At 39.3% G+C, this 14,277-nt stretch overlaps 1 protein-coding gene across 5 annotated transcripts; it reads right to left on the bottom strand.

The window, feature by feature from the left end:
- Positions 1-1,837: 1,837 nt before the first annotated feature.
- On the bottom strand, positions 1,838-14,248 carry LOC117830200 (putative protein MSS51 homolog, mitochondrial). 5 transcript variants are annotated; one of them, XM_034708219.1, is made up of 7 exons: positions 14,136-14,248; positions 11,463-11,640; positions 11,185-11,334; positions 8,204-8,328; positions 7,340-7,903; positions 2,894-2,987; positions 1,838-2,252 (listed from the first exon to the last, which is right to left on the bottom strand). In XM_034708219.1, the coding sequence occupies exons 2-7, from the start codon at positions 11,618-11,620 to the stop codon at positions 2,054-2,056; spliced, it is 1,290 nt and encodes a 429-aa protein (XP_034564110.1). In that variant the 5' UTR covers positions 11,621-11,640; positions 14,136-14,248; the 3' UTR covers positions 1,838-2,053. The 5 variants fall into 5 exon arrangements, with proteins under 5 accessions (XP_034564110.1, XP_034564105.1, XP_034564109.1 ...); XM_034708214.1 differs by lacking the exon at positions 14,136-14,248 and adding an exon at positions 12,863-12,916; XM_034708218.1 differs by lacking the exon at positions 14,136-14,248 and adding an exon at positions 11,795-12,395.
- Positions 14,249-14,277: the final 29 nt, after the last annotated feature.

The following is a 14,277-nucleotide window of genomic DNA, read 5'->3' as shown; positions in this document are numbered from 1 at the left end:
TACAAGAGATAAGAGGTATCACTTTGTCCACAATGGGGCGCCAAAATTTATATAAATCAAAAGTTCCTCACAGCAGCTTTAAAGTCCTGGAGTACTTCCTTTTAAAAATACCTAAGTATTCAAAGTACTTTTTTAGAAATCTCAAAACTTTGTATTTTCACAAGTGCAGTCAAGAATACATAGGAGTACATTCTCTTACATGAAATCTCTAAAAACTTTACCATGGAATAAAGACAGAAACAAAGTTACTCTAAGCACAGACAACTTAGTTTAAAATGTTCATCTGCAATGAAACAAATGTTAAGTAGCTCAGCACACTTTGCTCTTATATATTCTTACTATATACAGGTATGGCTAAACCACTGAGACAAACAGAACTACACAAACACATTTAACTGTCTTAGTGATCAGATTTCAGAAAAGAGAAGGAAATTCATGAGCTGACTTCAAAGCAAAAGTAGTGAGTAACTAGAGTGTTGATAGAAATGTAGTGGAGTAAAAAATACAATAATTGTCTTCTGAATGTAGTGGAGTAAAAGTAATAAGTTCCCCCCAAAAATAATACTCAAGTAAAGTACAGATACTCACAAAATGTACTGAAGTACTGTACTCAAGTAAATTAACTTTGTTACTGTCCACCACTGCTTATAACCTATTAAAACAGATCTGACCCCTATTATTATAGCGTTGTACTCTCTGGATGCAATTACCACCTTTATCCACTAGAAGGTAGTGTCACACTGTAAAAACTGTTAATCTTTTCATGAAGCTAATGCTAGAAACACAATCAGGCAGTGTCATTTTGGATATTTTTTAATTATCTTCCCACATTTAACAACAAGCAAAAGCTGTTTTTTGGGGGGGGGGGGGGGGGGTTTGCACTAACAGCTGGCAGTTTATAATACAGGATTTCCTTACATAAGTAGGCTTTGTATTACCACACACCCAATTTAAGCTTGTCCGACTTCATTTGGAGACTATCTATGGACCCAACTGCATGAAAAAGGTTCCTATCTTCTTTAGAGCTGGTTTTAAACACAAAGTTGCATCATTGTAATAGGACTGAATCAAGTGATTGACTTGTTGGTCCCCATTACTTCTCATATGGATTATGATGAAGTCAATCTTTTCTTATTTTTGACTTGAAACTGGAGTTTTTGAAAACAAGGAGAGGAGGCACACAAATTATTGATACAATAAATTTTGTTGCGATAGAGGGATGTATAACATTGCTACAGGGCCACAACTCTTATATGTCAGTGTCTAGAAATGTAATATCCTTTATGATTAAAGTGAATAGAGGCAGTAAATATTGCGTTCTGGTCTTTTTATTGTTAGAGAAAGAGAAAAGGCACTATCTATGGTAAATTATCACAAAATACATAAGAGTTACTGTATATTACTGTAATTATATTTTAAATATAATTCAAGTGTAAGCTTATGGCTAAGTACAAACAACACACAAAATAATAAATATAAACTGAGCTATAGTCAAATTCAGATACTAGCATAGTGTCATGTGTTACATTAATATGCATTTGATCTGATCAAGCATTTAATGAGAGACTGGGGAATATTTCTAGCCACAGAACAATTAACAAGGCACTGTCAAATGATGACAGAACTAATTTTGGTCTCATTACGTATGTTCACCCAAGAATTCTTAAATCAAAAAACCACCTCAGGGCGCCAACAGAGTGTAAAGCTTTGTTCTCTGCTGCTGCCCTCGGGTGCCATCAAGCTAAATAATGAGTTTTGAGTGATTTCTGTATGAAGTCCCATTATTTGATAGCTCCAGAACTGAAAGGACAGAGTATAATATGGAGTGAAGTTGTGCTTTTTTTTTTTTTTTACTGTGAAAAGCCCTTTATGATCCAAATTGGAGTGTTAGCTTCAGTGCTCATATCGTTCAATCAGGTGTTCTTTTCTGAAAGACTAAAGAAAGTCCCTAAAGGGCCTCTGGAGGTCCCAAAATTTTAGCTTGAAAACCACTTCTTTATGGTAGAGGACTTATAGAACTCCAAACAGGTCTAATTGTCCTTAAGCTGTCCTCTTAAATGTCTGGCAAAGGCTCCTCTTGAGGCAGCATTCCCTGGAAGCGAATGTAGTGAGAGTTGCAGTAGACAGGGGCTGTGTTGGGGCTGGACTGGACCTGCTCTGGTTTCTGTGAGGCGAATGGATTGGGTCCACTGTCCTTGATGTGCACCTCCAACTCCAGCAGGATCTGGAGCGAGTGCTTGAGTTCCATCTCGCTGTTTGGAGACAAAGAAAGAGCCCAAGAATCAGTTAATATGGTCTGTAAAGTTTTATTGTCCTCAGACTGAGGGGAGATGAAACAACTGTTCAAAGACTTATTTTTAACATCCACCCACAAGAAAACAGTTTAAAGTTTGCTACATCATCAAGTTACAGCCCACAGGGGGAGTTTGAGTGCCTGCAGCAGAAGAAATAATTATGTTCTTCAACTTGGCCTTTGTTCAAACAGGAAAGTGATATTTGCCACCAGAGGGATGGAGTGTGAAGTGTTAGAAGCAGTGTGATCTGGGTTGTGGGCAGTGATAACTGCATTGAGACTGAGGACTGTGATGATGAGGTCAGGTAGGTGAGGAGTTAAGAGACCAAGTACAATTTGAGGATGCACAACAATTATGCCATCGAGGAGGCTGGGATTTAATTTAGAACATTTCAGAGGAAGGAGGAGGAGCAGTACAAATTCTTTGTGTGAGGCATTTCCTTTTTTAAAGAGTTCTGGATGACAGATGGCAGAGTTAAGATAATGTGTCCCACTGGCAGAAAGAACTTAAAACATTTACTGTTTCTGAAATGGAAACTGATGTTATTCACTTTTTCATGTGAAAGAAGTATATTTCTGATATACAATTAAGTGACTAACCTGTACATAGTGAAGAAGGAAGGGATGTTATAATCTCTGAGGAGCAGAAGAGTGGGCAACCAACCCTCTATCAGACCCTGGTTAGCATGGAACCCTGTAAAAAACATTAAAAAAAAACATGTTAATCTAATTAAACCAGTTTTATTGTTTAAACCAACCAAGTTTGCTTCAAAACTTTAATATCTCTTCATAAAGTTGTAATAAATTGACTTGTCTCATCGGACAAATGACTCCAGAAAAGTGTCTATTGATGCTAGCAGCCAGAATCATGCTGAATGCTAAAGCTTAATGATTAACATGCCAACAGGATGTTCTTATGCTGACATCAGTGCTTAGAGCTAAATGCTAATATTAGCAAGATAACATGCTCACAATACGCCGTATTGGAGCTGGTACATTTGTCATGTTAACCATGACTTTATCACATGTTAGCATTCTTACACTTCTCCTTACAGTACAACTCAGATTAATAGTTTTAGGATTTCAGCTAGGAGATTAACTGGACTTTTGACCTGTTAAAACTATCAATTGTAGCGCTAGAATTACAGTTAATCAAAGGAGTTGATTGAATGTTTGCTCTAATTGATATAGTAAACCCTAGCCATCAATAATAGGGAAACATTTACTGAAAATATCAGATTTTTCAGAGCCTGTTACTACAATTAATGCTATCTGTTCCTCATCATACAAGTGTTTGCTGTGAGTGACTGAGGAAAATGTCAAGTCTTCCTCCCTAGTGATAGGAGGATCAAGCAGATTACACTTGATCACTCTCCAACTGCTGTCTTTCTCTTTAATAGCTAGCTCTCCTGTGGGCTTAACATTGACATTGAACCAAACCATCAGTCAATATGACAAACTGTATAGCAACAAAATAACAAACATCATTAAATACTTTTAAGCTGGACTGCAAAAAGCTTGTTCTAATTTAACTTGCACCACAGCAGCTGAACATTTCAGCCATCCTCACACACAGAGACCATCCAGTGCAGTAGTTTGACTGGATCGGTGCTGGGCTGGTTCGTAATCCTGCAGCATATTAACTGACAGATGTCACTTTTCCCTGACTTTGGTTTATATCAGTAGTTTTTTTGTTTTTTTTGACTGAGCAGCACGACCTTCATCCACATGACCGAGGTTCAAGCCACCATAGCAACAAATGCTATAAATCCGTCCGGCTTAAGTGTCCTTGAGTGACACAAAACCAGGAGAGCAGCAAACAGAGCATTTCCCTGTACTGATCAACAATGCCTCACGTTATTAGTTCCCCTGGGAAATCAGTGTTAACAGAGATTAAATTCTAATCAGCATCTATGAAAAGTTATGCATGTGTGAAATATGATATAGGGAGCTCCAAAACGGAAGTTTCAGCTGTTCTGGGGGGGAGGGGGGGGGGGGGGGGGGGTTGTATGCTAGATGCAGTTTGGTTTCGGGGGACTGCAAGTATACCATAGAGGCAGAGGATTGTAAGGGCCTGTGATACCAACCCAGATGGCATCATGTTATTCACCGCCTGCTACATTTTTCTAGTGAACTCCCGCTGCATAAAGAGGGGATTTTATTCTGAATAATGCATGCCATGATACCACTGTCCCGAGGTTACACTTCTCATCATGATAAAACATTTAGCAGCATTTGGGCAAGTAGACCTTCAGGAGATAAGGTGACAGAGACACATCGTAGCCCGGCTCATAATGACTGCAAATATTGCCTGGCTCCAGTACAAATTTTTGGCCATATGGTGGATAAAGATGATGTTAATGGTGATGGACTCTCTTTGTTTCCTGGTGTGAATTAATATGATTTAAAGTGATGAAAAAAAAGTGTGCCATGGATAACTAAAAGCTATCAGGTGGTGTTTGTGTGTATGGGTACATGTTTTAGTGGTCTATCTCTGTATGGTTTGAATTGATTTGACCGTATCTACTTCCTCTGTGACAGCTGATGGTTGACTATGCCCTCCCTCTCTTAATCTCTGAGGTCATTCCATCACTTTCACACGGGCTCCATTGTCCTCTGACATCCCACTCAGGGTGGGAAGCTTGGATGCTGATATAATCCCAGAGTACTTCAAGTTGTAAGTCAAATAAATGCAGAAAATATGAGAAATTTTAATCATTACACTGATTTCCAATTCATAAAAGTTATACATGTTCAACAAAGCCATGACTTCCTGGGCAACGGTTATATTAGCTAGCTAACCTCAAATACAAGCATGTAGATGCTGCCTTAGCTGCTGCTGCTCGTAAGAGCAATACATCAACGGGCCACCATATTCGACAGGGGTATCATTGCCTCCAAATGAATTAAAATGTATGACGGCAGGAGGTTTATCCACAATTGAAATATTTGTAACTGGCTTAATTAGTAACCAAATTGCTAAAGGCATATCTTATCTGGAGAATCGCTGTGACATTCCTATTACAAAGTCTGTTTAAAATACACTTACCCTATTACTACACTTGCCCATATATTATATGCATGAGTAATATATTTAATATATATTTGATTTGAGATGTATTCATTCATTTATAGATTACATGTAGGCCTATGTACTTAAATGTAATATACTACACGTAAAGCATTCTTAGCAGTAAGATATTGTAAAACATCTATCCTGGGAAATGTTAATCACTGATGCTTAGCTTTGTTGAGTATTTTGCTGACACTTTATATGCTAATGTTAGCTGTTGTCTGAATTTGGTAATGGGATATAAAGTATCTTGTTTTAACTTGAACCAGGGCCAAGTGTTCCTTCAGAATTTTATTATCTGTCTTTTTAGATAGAACAACATTATTTGTCAAATTTCCAACTTTTACACCACTAAAAATGTGGAACACTGTTTTTGACTTCACAACAGCATTTGAGCTACCTACCCTGTTCGACTTCAGAGGAAAATGAACACCACGTGAATATGGTAAATGTCTATTTTTATAGCTTTCTATCAGCCTTCCCCCAATCATTCTTTTTTTCCCTGTGTGACTTTCATACACCTTCCTTTTATTATTCCTTTCGTCATGCTTCCTGCCCCCCAATCACTTAAACAGTGCCATAATGCAGTTCTCTGCCAGCTTTGCAGCATGAAACCCAGCCAGGCACTCAGGCAGTTTACTCTCAGGATGACTGATTCCTGTATATTTAGCTCCATTGGAGCCTGCAGTGATAACTGAGCTGGGGGTTATTGGTACAAGTGGGCTGGGGACTTTATTACTGCTTTGCAGGTTAAAGGGTCAAAGAAATGATTCAGTGTGAGATATTTGGAGGGTGTACTGTTATAGTGCAGCTTTAATGGGGTGGTCGTTAGTGAGAATAGACGAAGAAAAAAGACAGATGTCAACATGCTATACGTCATGAAGTGGAGAAATACTTTCAGTTGCCTTTTGAACTTACTTTTGCCATAATATCCATATTTCAGAGGGAACGTTTTTTTAAGAGCAGTGATGGGTGAAATTGTTTAAAAGAGTGATTTTGCATACAAATGGGGTCTTTTTTGTCTATGTGAAACTGGGGAAACTTGACCCCTCTTTCAAGAGGGAAGCTTACAGGCATTATGCTGAGTCTAGAAATCAGAGGCCAAACTCTCTCCCAGCTTCCCTCATTAATTACCCAGACCCCCAATAAAGGCCTGGCATTAATGAATAGGCCAGTTCTTAGAGTTATATATCTCCAACTTGCTGGGTTCTGTCAAAGAGCCAAAGAGTGTCAGAGTCAAATGGGCATAAAAGGGAGACAAGCTACTGCTTCTCCAAGACAGCTGACCACTTAAGCTGAGCAGTTTCTATTTATAGTTGCAGCAATCATTCTGTTCTTTACTGGGTGTTTTAAATGTGTTTCTAGGGGAAAGTCCACTTTCTATGGTGGCTAAGAATGGTCATGCTTGATGTTCTATTTTTAATGAGGTTATCTTGAGCTATTTGAGATAACCAAAATACTCTACTCCTCAATTAATGAGCTAATTCATTTTGTTTTCTTTAGTAAGACAAGATTACCAACTTTTATTTTGCTGAGTTCAGTGGATTATTTAGGTGAACCGTCAAAAAACTTTCATGGTTTATTTCATAACAGCTCATAGCAGTTTGCAAAATCACTGTTATGACTGATGGGGAGGTTTTCTAATTTAACAGTAACTTAAGCACCCCCAGATAGTTACCTGCATTTATATGTAGATACTCATTTGTAGATATAAAAGGCTAAATAGTCATCACACCATGGCCAATGGGTCCCAAGACTGCATTATAGCTGGGGTGGTTTGCATCTTTTGGTACCACACTGTTTTCTCATGAATAACCAAACCCAACTAAAACATTAGGCTACTTGAACGAAGGAAAACAAGAAAACCAGACTCCTGTCATTGGATGTTTGAAATCTTTCAACCAAAACCAATACATATAAAATCACATTTCTTACTTTCTGCTCATTTTTGGTGGGAAGTTGTGCATACATACCAGGATGAAATCCAAACACCAAATCTGGCTTGGCTGCGTTCCCTGTCTCCAGTACGTCCTCCCAGAACTGGTGGTAGAGGCCCTTGTAGGCGCTGATGTAGACCCTCTGCCTGGGACCAAATGCCATGAGGGGAGGCCTCATTAAGGGACCATCCACCACTTCTGGTCCCACCATGACAATCTCAATACCCTGATGTCCAGGGAACATTTTGTTCAGTTCATCGTAGTCGGTCAGTCTGCCTCCCATGGTCTCAGTGTGAGACGCCCCTGCTAGGTGAATTGTCAGCGGTTTAGCACATGGGTCAAGGCGGAATTGTTGCACAGCCATCCCAACTGAGAGAACGCGAGAGAGGAACTCGCTCTGAATCCGCCATAGGGACACCTTGAGGTCAGCATCATCTGGCCGGGGTCTGCAGACATTCTTCCAAAGGGTCGTCATGTTGGTACTAGACAAGATGGTATCCAGACGTGGTGTGAGATCCCCCTGCATGGGAAGCCAGTCGTCCAAGTTCCTCACCTCAGCAGTGGACTTGGACCAATTCTCAGTGGGGAACGGGAGGTCTCCTGCATGGGTGATAGAATACTTTTGATTGATTTATGAGAACTGAGGAAACAATTTAGTGTGGATAATGCCTGCATGTATACATGGTGTTTGAAGAGCAATCAGAGATTTAAAGACAAAGGAGGATTTAAAAACGCATTAGTTTTACACTGTGTCTTGCAGTCTGCCTTTTTTTCTCAAGTCTTTAACTTTTAGAGGAATACTGTCAAATATACCATCTCATTATTGTAATCCCTTAGTCTGGTATAACCAAACAGCTAACAGGCATTTTGAGTTTCAGAAACTCCCTTTTCATTTCTCACCAGTGAACAGCAGCCACTCCAACAGTCTGTCAATGGCCACCAGACGCAGCATTTTGCAGACCTTTTTGTGCTGAGGCCAGTCCTTTTTCTGGCAGTCCTTGGTGCAGTAGTAAACATTCAAGCATCTGCGAGAGGAGGAGAGCAACACAGAATTTCTGTTTTCGTCCAACGGAAATTTTGACCAAAAAGGAACATTCATCGACAAAATGCTTCACTTTCCACTCCTATACCTTTGCTGTTTTTCACCAGAACAAGTCTCAAGGTAGTAGTTTGACTCTTTCATCAGCCACCCATATGGTCCAAACTGAGAACAACTACTGTTTTTGTTGAATGAATTCTGACTCCTGACTATTTACAGTATCTAGAGCTATTATCAGATCAAATTCTCTGTTTGCTTACTGCTTGAACTCACAAGCAGTATATAGAAATATGCTGCTATTACATTCAGCCTAAGCTGAAAACAGACTACTGTTTATGAATATTGGTGACATTAAAGGCTGTTTTGACTGGGTGTAACGACTCACTTCAATAAGTGACTTAAAGGTAATGTTACACACTTGGACACAATAAGTGGCTTTCCAGGCGTGCATGGGGTGTGTTTAATAGTTTACTCAGCTTCCATGATTTATACAACAGTACAAGCAGCAAACAGCGCAGCATGGCTGCATACAGCATAAAACATCTCGACAGCTCTCTAAACTGCGCATGTGCAACTGCGCATCCCAAAAGACCCCCAAAGCTGCTCCGAAGCTGCCCCAAACTGCCTGCTGGGGTTTTTTTCTCCTCCTAATTACAAATACACATAAGGATAACACAAATGCCTGTGTACCTGACTATTCAAAATTATGAATTAGAAAGATTATGTATAAAATAACAAAAACATTTGTGTGTGTGTGTGTGTGTGTGTGTGTGTGTGTGTGTGTGTGTGTGTGTGTGTGTGTGTGTGTGTGTGTGTGTGTGTGTGTGTGTGTGTGTGTGTGTGTGTGTGTGTGTGTATGTGTGTGTGTTATTACAGTAATGACAATAACTATAAAAATGATGGGTCTTGTGACTGATGGTGTTATTTGTTTTGTAGGTTGCATAGAAAAGCTATATTCATTTCAGTCTGTTTCATAACTGGCTGAGAACATCTAACAGGAGCTTTAACTAGCTAGTATTGAGAGAGAATGCGTGATAGCACAATAGCATTGGCAGAAGCAGTCGTTTTCATCAGCACATTTTTAAGAACTGCCCCATAGAAATGGTGGTAACAGTTTTTTATCAAAGTAAAAAATGAGAGGGAGAGGGTATTTCTTTATTTTTAAGGAGCCCCTGAAGTCCAATAAGGTGAGAATATTTGTCTTGTGTGATTATCATGCTGTGCAAACAATTTATTATCTTGTAATCATAAGAGAATAATTTGTTCTCACGAGATGCATCATTTTCTATTGCCCGTAAGTTCATAAGATTACTATTTAGTGCCTAAACGATAAGAACTTGTTCCCACTAGATATTCAACTTGTTTGCACAGGCTCATAAGTTGCTCTCACAAGATAATGATCTTGTGCTCACAAGATAACAACTAACATCTTATGGGACTTAAGGGGCTCCGTAGAATCTGGAGGAGCTGTTTGATGTTAGAACCTGAACAAAGGTGAAGTCATACTGAAGTTGAAATGTAAGCATCATTCATGGATTGCATGTGATAAATCCTTAACTTCTCAGATACTTGAATTTAGTGCCAACTAGAGTTCATCACCATCATATTTATTTAGTGCATTAGGTAGCATGTCTGATAAGATATTTACATTATCTGACATTCACGATGACCCAGTCTTTAGATTTGACCCTGTCGATTGCAAACTCATGGCACTGGGAATGAATTCTGTCCTGTTTTGGACGACAGCTGGCTACAAAACTGGAATTTAAGACAATTCATCTGACCTCTTTTTATGAATGTGGGCTTCAGTCCTGACAAACTGTTAAGCGGTGAGGTTATGTGTTGGATTACAGGTCTGAAAACCAGATGGTGCCATGGAACACTATTACTGAACGGTAGCAACATTTTAAGAAAAATAATTTATCAGCCAACGTGATCCATCAGAGCTCACTTAGGCATTTTAATCCTCCAGAAGAGGCTCCTAAATTGGACAATGTGACACCTCACACTGACTGTGAGAAAAAAACAACTGAGAGGTAAAGTATAAAACACTTTAGCAGAGATGGCTTTTAAAGTAAGAAAAATATCTGCTGAATCGGAATGAGAATGAAGTGAAGAAAGTCATGACACCACTCTGTTGTGGTCACTCTTGGATGTCAAAGTTCAAAACGTTTTTAATAGTCAGCAATTCTGTTTTATTGCTACTTGGAACTTTTCTGGGAGAGGCATTGGCAACTGGGAATTTTCAAGGGAATGCACATTCAAGACAGTGTGTGTGGAAGAGTGTGACTCAGAGAGAGAGAAGGGAAGAAAGGGAAAGGGAAAGCAGACAGCCAGGAGGAAAATGAGACACAAAGCTATGAAGCACTCATGAATACACAGCAGACTATACTGCACTCCTTATTCTCACACTCTTTGAAAAGCTCTGTGTTGTTGACATTATTAAATTGTGTTAAGCCACTCTTGATAAGCTGCAGAGTTGCAGTGGGATGAATCATAGTCAGGACTCTTTGCTATATTTGCCACTGGCTAAAGTCCACCTCACTAGAGCTGTCCTCACCTTGGTGGTCCAGAATCTGCCACCGATATAATAGCAACTGGTAATGCTCTACACATGACAGCTACTGGCCAACAATGTCCAAGCAGCATCCTGACTGGGTGATAATAGAGCTAACCAGAGAGTGGTGTAGGTTTCAGTGGCCTAAAATATTCTGGTAGGCAACAATGATTGATGTTAATCCAAGTTAATCCAGAATATTGTCAATCACTCATTCTCAAGCGCCCATTTCACTGAGCTCATTGGTTGTTTCTGCAGTCAGTCAGTTCATGGCTCTGCACTCACTTCACACAGCGCTTCAGCGTCTGTCCCTCTGTGAGATGCTCGGGAAGTTTGTTGCAGCTGGTGCAGAACTTGAAAGTCTCCTCCATCTTCTGAAACAACTCCTTGTAGTTGCGGAACTTGATTCCTTTAGCTGGTCCCTCAAGAGCAGCCCTGTTAGAATCAGACACTTTATTTGCCAAGCACAAGACATGCTCAAGAGATGAAATGTACATCATCATTAGAACATTTGTTCATGCAAGTACATTTCATGCAAGTAAATGTGTATAGGTAGTAATTACCTGTATTCCTCATAATCCTTCATGTTGAGCTTGTTGAGAATCACCTTAGAGAGCCCAGGAACATTGGATTCCATAGAGTAAAAGCCTGACTTGTCAGAGAAGATGCTGTCAGTCCCTGGAGCATATGACTGAGGTGGTGCTGGGATTTGGGATGCCATGTTGTGACCTTTAACTTTCCCTGGTAAAGGTAAAATTCAATAAATAAACAATGTAATGTTAGTCTCTTTAGAATATTATTACTATTTTCTTTTACATTTCAAAGGTTTAAGGGACAAAAACAACATCCAACAAAATGTTTTATTTTCAAGGACTTAAGGGGTTTTACTTCTGACCTTGTTACTGTGAAGTGCAGGTGTACTCCATGACCTCAACCATTTTCTCCTATCTAATACCAACTCAATGCCCAGACTTACTTGTTTACTAAGTAAAAACATAAATAGTATTGTCATTTTAACAGCTTTAGGCTGTGTAACTAATCCTGCATGTAGCTGTACACAGACAAACAAACTAGCATTAGCAGCAGCAGCACAGCTTGCTGCTTATTATGTCTTTTGTTTAAGCAGGTCAGGAAAACCCAAATGTTTCAACAAAAAAAAAACAAGAATTTTGCTTCCCCCAAGTTCCAACAGTATTTTCTTTAAATTTCAGAATATTTTGCCGTGTCTGTAAATGTGTTTTTGAAATAGCCTATTCCAGAACAATGATGGCAACAAGAAGATTTGACAATACACTTACGATGTTGGGTGATGTTAGCTAGCTGAGACCCTATCTATCAGCTAGCTACTGTTTCTCATCTAGCTAAAATCACTCAGCTAACCAACATCGCTCAGCTAGCTAACATCCCTCAGCTAGCTAACATCATTCAGCTAGCTAATATAATTTAGCTAGCTAACATCATTCAGCTAGCTAACTGTATCTGTAGCTAGTTTTTTGTAATAGTTTAACAAGTATCAGTTCTTCTTTTTGCTCTAAAACAATGCTAGTAGAAGTCATGATTTGCTGTGTATGCTACTGTTTTGGCTAGTACCCAATAACTTATTCAAGGCAGTAGCCTATGTGAGGCATTTCCAAAATTGAAATCACTACCAGAAATACTTAGTTACTTTTTAACACATAACGCCACATTTTTATGGTTTACCTCACAATCAACATATAAAATGATTGCTATTGTGATGGTTTTGATATTTATAAAATAATGTTGCAATGTATTTTTAGTTTCTATTAAATTTTTGCTGTCCAATAGGCCTTTAAAATCAGGTTTTGTGGACCTGGAAGGTTTTTCATTGTCTTACTTGTAGCAACACTCCCCATCAATGTTTAATGTTATACAATATCAGATTCATTGCTTCACAAGTCTGTGTGTGCTGTGACCTACAGATAAAACACACACACACACACACCGGTCAGGTCAAACTTGACAAATGCAAAGCAGCAGGGCTGGAAATGGGGTGGAAGGTCACACAGTCCTAAGTCACACTGAGCAATGTGTACAATGCACCCCAAGTACCAAGAGAAGCACAGCTGCTCTGACACAACAAAGATTTAAACTGCTTTGAGAAGTCTCCATATAGGTTTGAAATGCAACTCGTGATAATGCATCAGGACTACCAGGAGCAACAAAGGCTATTTCAGAACCAATGATAACACTTTAAAGGTATACACAAATACTCAAAGTGAACTTCTGCATATTTTTAATTTTGAAAATCCAAAGGATGTGATTTTCAGTTAGCTACAGCAAAGCATACAAAGCATAGATTCTTTCCCATCCTATGCTGTGTTTATCTCAAGGTAGGTACCTTTCCCTAAATATAGGCTGAAACCCTTGATACCATTTGTACTGTAACTTGCACACACTCTTTCTCACACATATACACACAATATGTCCCTGATGACAGAATCTCTCATGACACGAGGATCACCTAAATATCATACAAGCTTTAAGAGTTGCATCATCATTCCTCTGCTCTCTCTCCCAAACCCCCCCCCCCCCTCACCCTGTTTTACCCCTCGTTGGTGACACTTGCATGTCACATGATTTATTGATGTGAGGTCAGGGAAATATGATCATCAGATGCACACATGCTCATGTCTGTAAGTCACATGGCTCCTATTTTACTGGATGCTATCTTCTTATTATAGGTATTTTAAAATTTGATATTTAACTTAACTACTACAGCCAGCTATTTGTATTTAAAATATCCACCTGTCTCTGAAGGGCAGCAGTTTATCCTGAACCTTGAAAACTCCATACAGCCTTAAAAAACTTCAAAAATAAAAGCTTTACTTCATCATGCTGACACACTCCTTTTTCGCTGCTCATTCCAGTTTCATGTGAAAAAAACAACTTTCTCTCCACTTTAGAGCCCTGTATCTTTTCAATTTCATACCAAGTGTTGCTAGGAAATGATTCAGCCTTATTATGTCTGCAGACTAAAATTGAAAGGACTATATCTAATTAGTTCCCTGGTATCTGCAGAAGAGCAGGGAGCTACAGGGTTGGAAAATGAACAGATTTCCCAGGAGAGGGCAGGTTTTTGACTCTGTGAAGTTTCTAGCATGCTAAGTCCTTCGACTGGCATTATCACATTTTCACCCTGCCGCATGATGCATTAACAAGAAGACTCTGAGTATGTTGCAACAGCAAGGCGCGGGAGGATCTTTTAGCAGCCATACCTTTGGTTCCAGATGAGTGGAGTTCCTTCTAGAAAATTCTCAAGTTTGCTTGCTTCTCAGGGCAAGGATAAGAGGGAGGTGATCGACAGCTCCGGATGCAGGGAGTCTTCTGCGGTGTCTCTGCTGGGGTCAGAGACAGAAT

This window comes from Notolabrus celidotus, chromosome 18 (assembly GCF_009762535.1).
Source record: "Notolabrus celidotus isolate fNotCel1 chromosome 18, fNotCel1.pri, whole genome shotgun sequence".
In the NCBI taxonomy this organism is placed as follows: Eukaryota; Metazoa; Chordata; class Actinopteri; order Labriformes; family Labridae; genus Notolabrus; species Notolabrus celidotus.
Note: the sequence above shows the minus strand (reverse complement) of the source record. Positions and strands in the feature narration are given on the sequence as shown.